General features: G+C 47.1%; 1 protein-coding gene across 1 annotated transcript in view; it reads right to left on the bottom strand.

Moving 5' to 3' along the window:
• Positions 1-906: 906 nt before the first annotated feature.
• Positions 907-7,214, bottom strand: part of nek9 (NIMA related kinase 9) — a 60,094-nt gene continuing 53,786 nt past the window's right edge. The window contains exons 22-23 of the mRNA XM_079633029.1: positions 5,580-5,633; positions 907-2,841 (exon numbers count right to left, since the gene is read on the bottom strand). Coding sequence (XP_079489155.1) covers positions 2,752-2,841; positions 5,580-5,633 — 144 coding nt within the window. The 3' untranslated portion in view covers positions 907-2,751. The remainder of the gene's footprint in view (positions 2,842-5,579; positions 5,634-7,214) is intronic.

Genomic DNA, 7,214 nt, shown 5'->3' with positions numbered 1-7,214 from the left:
TAGTCATTGATTAGCATATTCTGTCATGATAATCTATAAATCGTGTTCAGATCAGGGGGCGGGGTTTATGTACATTTTAGGGTTGGTGATGTCACTAACGGGAGGAATGTCGTGTAGTTCCTACCAGCCGTTTGTTGTAGTCCTTAAAAAACTATTTCTTTAAAAGCAAATATCTCCCTTTGCTCTGAACTTTGAGCGCTGTAACTTTGCAGATGTTGTTTAGGATCAAACAGCAACATTACACACTAACTACAGTTAGAAAAGTCAAATCATAATCAACCACCCCTTTAAAACGCATTTTTGATCACCAAAATATTTTTTTTTTCCTTGAAAAAAATTCTTCACGCAAATATCTTAAATGTAACTGGACACCCTTGCCTCATTTAGTATGCACGGTTCTATGAATATGCAGCTGAATATGAGCCCCGTCTCCACTCACTCACTCACTCAGAGATCCACAGGTTGACGATCACACGTTGATCTGATTGGTTAATATAGAAAATACTCAACAATGCTGTCGACTTATGAATTTACACATGGTTTGTCTTAAAGCAGATTAAAAACACCACATAGACACATAAACAACATTAAAAGCTGGCTTTTCACCACAGGGGGACTTTAACACAAATATATATATATATATATATATATACTGTGTTGTTAAAGAAACAAATGCATTAAAATATTCATAGCTAATGTATAGCATTCTCTACACTTTAAAATGCTGCAAAAGGCATCAATCTCTAACTAAATAATTCAGATTCTGACACACTGACATTAGGCTGTTTAGCAACATGTATATACAACAATTATGAAACAAAATAAAAATGAATGCAAGGTTTGGCTAACACTGCATTTAAAGAATTATATAAAGATACAACATTAAAAATGACTCCAACATCAATGTGACATATTGCCTCAACTTCTCCCCCGTTTTATTACAAATGTGCATCCATCCGTGTCTGATACGAGTGTACAAGCACAACACCTCAAGAGCAAGTCCCAGAATTATGATACAGTTTCAGAGTACAGAAAAAACAGACTGAAATCTAAAAACAAACTCCAGATAATACACACACACACACACAAAGAACAAAAACATATTTGCATATTTGGTTGCAGTTGCTTCAAAGACACGTGATTGTCAGTCCCATGCAGAAGGAGAACACGGAGCGCATCTCAATACACTTCCACACAACATGCGCTTGCTCCGCGGTGTGGCAATGTACACAGAACAAGCAAAGAATGATGATCAAGAAATACAACAGTTCAGTAGTTTTGACACGTGTATGCACAACAGTCTGACTCTGATATCATGTGAAATTACGGCACACAGCGTGTCTTTAGTTGCACATCTCGGGTCCCGGGACACAGATGAACCGTGCTTTGGCTTCACATTCACACACTAAAGTTTGCTTGTAAAAATCTCAGTCACAATAACAGATGTGCAACCGCAAAACATTAACACTGATATACTGAAATAGAGACACGGTTTCACAGACAAGGGTTAGGCTGGTCTCAGACTAATGCATGTTTGAGCGGTTTTAACTAAAAGCATTTCATAAAGTCCCCCGGTAATCAATTAGATCCCTTAAAACTCATCTTTGATCATTAAAATGACATTTAAACGTTTTTTTTCCTAGAAAAAAATGTCTTCATGATTTAAAATATTTTGAATGTAACTCGACACCCTTGCCTCATTTAGTATGCGCGGTTCTATGAATATGCAAATGAGCCCCGCCTCCACTCACTCACTCAGAGATCCACTGGTGGACGATCACACGTTGATCTGATTGGTTACAAGGTAGTGTGTGACGTCAGAAACACCAGCGATTTCACACCGTGTTTTTGAGACTGTCTTTGGTTCACTGCAGTTTTAAGCAGAAAATACTCAGCAATGCTGTCGACTTATGAACTTACACATGGTGTGTGTTAAAGCAGATTAATAACACCACATAGACACATAAACAACATTAAAAGCTGGATTTTCACCACAGGGGGACTTTAAGATCTCAAGACGCACACCAGTAATTTCTAAGGCACGTTTATAATATATCTACTTAAATGTCCTGATTAAACTAAAGCCTAATCCTGACTTAATCTTAACCCGGTCTGTGAAACCAGGCCATAGAGTTGAACTCTTTCCCCGTCATTGACAGAATTTCCCGGCCATCCGTGTTTTCACTGTTATACAGTAGGGGGCGCTATTGCGCATCACCTGAAAGAGTTCTGAATCTCCAATCAAAACACAGCTGAAGAAGAAGCAGAAACAAGCAATACAAGCATTGTAAACTTTGACAAAACCTTGATTTTCCCAGCTTTTGTTCTAAATGTTGCTTTTCTTAATGAAACCCACATTGAAGTGTTGATAAAAAAAGAATGCATGAAGCTAGAATAAAATGTGCATGTTCAGATATTCATACAACAAAATATTCTTGGGGGCCGTGACCATGATGGAAAATGCCGGTGGGGAAAGAGTTAACAGTTTCATCTCTTTGGCATAAAAGGGCTTCTTTGAAAACGAAATGTTCAATATAAAAGCATTCAGAGTACAAACCCCCGCGGTTTATGACACTGTCCTTACACTCATCCAGGAGGATCGTCTGAGGATTAACAGCTGCTGTTCCCAGATCCCAGATTTGGCTTGACATTAGCAGCAGGATCGAGTCTTTGGGTTCGGTAATCTTGGCTTTAGCTCTAACACACTCACCGCTGGCACTGATAGCTAATGACTGAGGCAAGCTGGGATTCTCACTCTTCTTCATGGCTCTGACTGACGTCTGCTCCGAGGCTCTGGATGGCCTTCCACAGTCTCTCGTTCTCCTTCAGCTGATCGCTGAACTGAAACCAGAGATAGAACTGCGTTAGAGCCATAGATATACATAATAAAGGCTAGATGTCTTACGGCGGTCTCTAACAGCATCACCGGCGGCCATCTTGTCACAGGCAAGCTTTCTAGCGGGCAATCATCGCAGTCGAGCGTGACCGACCGAAAGGGAGTCGAGAGTGACCGACCGAAAGGGAGTCGAGAGTGACCGACCGAAAGGGAGTCGAGAGTGACCGACCGAAAGGGAGTCGAGAGTGACCGACCGAAAGGGAGTCGAGAGTGACCGACCGAAAGGGAGTCGAGAGTGACCGACCGAAAGGGAGTCGAGCGTGACCGACCGAAAGGGAGTCGAGTGTGACCGACCGAAAGGGAGTCGAGTGAGAACGACCGAAAGGGAGTCGAGAGTGACCGACCGAAAAGGAGTCGAGAGTGACCGACCGAAAGGGAGTCGAGAGTGACCGACCGAAAGCGAGTCGAGCGGGACCGACCAAAAGGGAGTCGAGCGTGACCGACCGAAAGGGAGTCGAGCGTGACCGACCGAAAGGGAGTCGAGTGTGACCGACCGAAAGGGAGTCGAGAGAGACCGACCGAACGGGAGTCGAGCGTGACCGACCGAAAGGGAGTCGAGAGTGACCGACCGAAAGGGAGTCGAGTGTGACCGACCGAAAGGGAGTCGAGTGTGACCGACCGAAAGGGAGTCGAGTGAGACCGACCGAAAGGGAGTCGAGAGTGACCGACCGAAAGGGAGTCGAGTGTGACCGACCGAAAGGGAGTCGAGTGAGACCGACCGAAAGGGAGTTGAGAGTGACCGACCGAAAGGGAGTCGAGTGTGACCGACCGAAAGGGAGTCGAGTGAGACCGACCGAAAGGGAGTCGAGAGAGACCGACCGAACGGGAGTCGAGCGTGACCGACCGAAAGGGAGTCGAGAGTGACCGACCGAAAGGGAGTCGAGTGTGACCGACCGAAAGGGAGTCGAGTGTGACCGACCGAAAGGGAGTCGAGTGAGACCGACCGAAAGGGAGTCGAGAGTGACCGACCGAAAGGGAGTCGAGTGTGACCGACCGAAAGGGAGTCGAGTGAGACCGACCGAAAGGGAGTCGAGAGTGAACGACCGAAAGGGAGTCGAGAGTGAACGACCGAAAGGGAGTCGAGAGTGACCGACCGAAAGGGAGTCGAGCGTGACCGACCGAAAGGGAGTCGAGCGTGACCGACCGAAAGGGAGTCGAGCGTGACCGACCGAAAGGGAGTCGAGGGTGACCGACCGAAAGGGAGTCGAGCGTGACCGACCGAAAGGGAGTCGAGTGGGACCGACCGAAAGGGAGTCGAGTGGGACCGACCGAAAGGGACCGACCAAAAGGGAGTCGAGTGTGACCGACCGAAAGGGAGTCGAGTGTGACCGACCGAAAGGGAGTCGAGAGAGACCGACCGAAAGGGAGTCGAGTGTGACCGACCGAAAGGGAGTCGAGTGGGACCGACCGAAAGGGAGTCGAGAGTGAACGACCGAAAGGGAGTCGAGTGGGACCGACCGAAAGGGAGTCGAGTGTGACCGACCGAAAGGGAGTCGAGCGAGACCGACCGAAAGGGAGTCGAGCGTGACCGACCGAAAGGGAGTCGAGTGTGACCGACCGAAAGGGAGTCGAGTGGGACCGACCGAAAGGGAGTCGAGAGTGAACGACCGAAAGGGAGTCGAGTGAGACCGACCGAAAGGGAGTCGAGAGTGAACGACCGAAAGGGAGTCGAGAGTGAACGACCGAAAGGGAGTCGAGAGTGAACGACCGAAAGGGAGTCGAGAGTGACCGACCGAAAGGGAGTCGAGTGTGACCGACCGAAAGGGAGTCGAGAGTGAACGACCGAAAGGGAGTCGAGAGTGACCGACCGAAAGGGAGTCGAGTGTGACCGACCGAAAGGGAGTCGAGAGTGAACGACCGAAAGGGAGTCGAGAGTGAACGACCGAAAGGGAGTCGAGAGTGACCGACCGAAAGGGAGTCGAGCGTGACCGACCGAAAGGGAGTCGAGCGTGACCGACCGAAAGGGAGTCGAGAGTGAACGACCGAAAGGGAGTCGAGTGAGACCGACCGAAAGGGAGTCGAGTGTGACCGACCGAAAGGGAGTCGAGTGTGACCGACCGAAAGGGAGTCGAGTGGGACCGACCGAAAGGGAGTCGAGAGTGAACGACCGAAAGGGAGTCGAGTGAGACCGACCGAAAGGGAGTCGAGAGTGAACGACCGAAAGGGAGTCGAGAGTGAACGACCGAAAGGGAGTCGAGAGTGAACGACCGAAAGGGAGTCGAGAGTGACCGACCGAAAGGGAGTCGAGTGTGACCGACCGAAAGGGAGTCGAGAGTGAACGACCGAAAGGGAGTCGAGAGTGAACGACCGAAAGGGAGTCGAGAGTGAACGACCGAAAGGGAGTCGAGTAAGACCGACCGAAAGGGAGTCGAGTGTGACCGACCGAAAGGGAGTCGAGAGTGAACGACCGAAAGGGAGTCGAGAGTGAACGACCGAAAGGGAGTCGAGTGTGACCGACCGAAAGGGAGTCGAGTGTGACCGACCGAAAGGGAGTCGAGAGTGATCGAAAGGGAGTCGAGAGTGATCGAAAGGGAGTCGAGAGTGATCGAAAGGGAGTCGAGAGTGATCGAAAGGGAGTCGAGAGTGATCGAAAGGGAGTCGAGAGTGATCGAAAGGGAGTCGAGAGTGATCGAAAGGGAACACACATTGACATTACTTCTCACCGCACTCGCTCTGAACTGACCTGCGTCTGTAACATCTGGATTTGAGCTTCCTGCCGGTTCACGGTTTCTCTGAGCTGAAAAACACAACATGACTTCATTATACTTCATTATACTCAATATTCGAAACAGCCAAACATTCTTTTTAAAATGACAATATTACTGGAAATCCAGTAATTGTTCAAAAAGCAGTGACGCATGAGCATTTTCCAGCTTTTCCACCAACCCGCTTCCCCTTTAAGACTTACACCCACTGTATATATATATATATTTACCTTCTTAAAATTCATATTAGAGCCATTCACTCTCTTTTTCTTACTATGCCATATGTAATATATAATATTTTACTGGAACTCTGTATTAAAGGGAAAGTGATTTGCTGGGAAAAATTGTGATTATTACCCCAGAGTTTTCATATTAGAAATAAGGTTTAAAAAACTTTAAACTTGAACAGAGATTTTATCCAACAAATAATTATTTGCAGAAATCCGAAAAATACTTTACAATAAGGTCTCACTCATTAACATTAGCTAACTATGAGCAATATATGTATTGTAAAGCATTTGTTAATACTGATCGTTGTCATACTGCATTAAATAGTGTTAACAGATACAACTGCTGATGTGAAATATGTGTTAGTATACGGTGAAATAAACATGAACTAATAATAATAAATGTTAGTTAATGTTAACGTACTCGGTTACTAGCGTAACCTCGGTTCTCTCTAGAGAGAGGAACGAGTACTGCGTTGTCGTAGCAACGCATCGGGGAAAATCCTTTTCCACGAGAATACTGAAGCAAAAAATTATCCTTAATTTTGTATCTATGTAAAACGCTTTGCCACAGCATACAGACCTAGGCGAGACAGCTCGCGCGCCTATTGGCTGCTGTGCGGCAAAAGCTTAAGCCAATCGAGCGAGCCCTTGAGTGACGTCACACCCAATGAGGGCGCTTCGCGCCCTCCCGCGTCACGTCCCGCCGAAACGGGCGTGGCTTAGGGCTATATATTTCGCTCACAGGCTTATGAACTCAAATTTTTAACAGCGAAACAACCAGAGCGCATACACGGCAGGAAACGCAGTACTCGTTCCTCTCTCTAGAGAGAACCGAGGTTACGTTAGTAACCGAGTACGTTCTCTTACGAGAGATACTCTCGTACTGCGTTGTCGTAGCAACGCATTGGGGAACACCCTGTAAGACGCCGTGTGTGCAGTGATCCGACACCATAGACCCAGAGCACTGAGCTGGGGTTCATATAGTACATAATCACCTGTAGGACTCACAGAGAATCCTGAAAGAGGTGGGCTCTAACCACCATCTCTCACAAAAATGACTGCCTTAGCAGATCAGTATAGAATTGACTGCGCTTAGCAGATCAGTACAGAATACACTGCGCATAGCAGATCAGTACGGAATTAACTGCGCTTAGCAGATCAGTACGGAATTAACTGCGCTTAGCAGTTTCAGCATAAAAATGCCATAATAGACGACTGAAATGTCAGTCTAACAAATACGGTTATTTAAACCGATAATATCTTGGCCTGTAAGGCGGGTACCTCGAGGTTATAAAACCTGATAAATGTAGACGGTGAGGCCCAGCCTGCCGCCATACAAATATCCTGTAAGGCAATCCCACTCGACCAAGCCCACGAAGAAGC

Source organism: Phoxinus phoxinus (assembly GCF_949152265.1).
Source record: "Phoxinus phoxinus genome assembly, chromosome: 13".
Classification (NCBI taxonomy): domain Eukaryota; kingdom Metazoa; phylum Chordata; class Actinopteri; order Cypriniformes; family Leuciscidae; genus Phoxinus; species Phoxinus phoxinus.
This window is presented reverse-complemented; position numbering and strand designations above follow the sequence as displayed.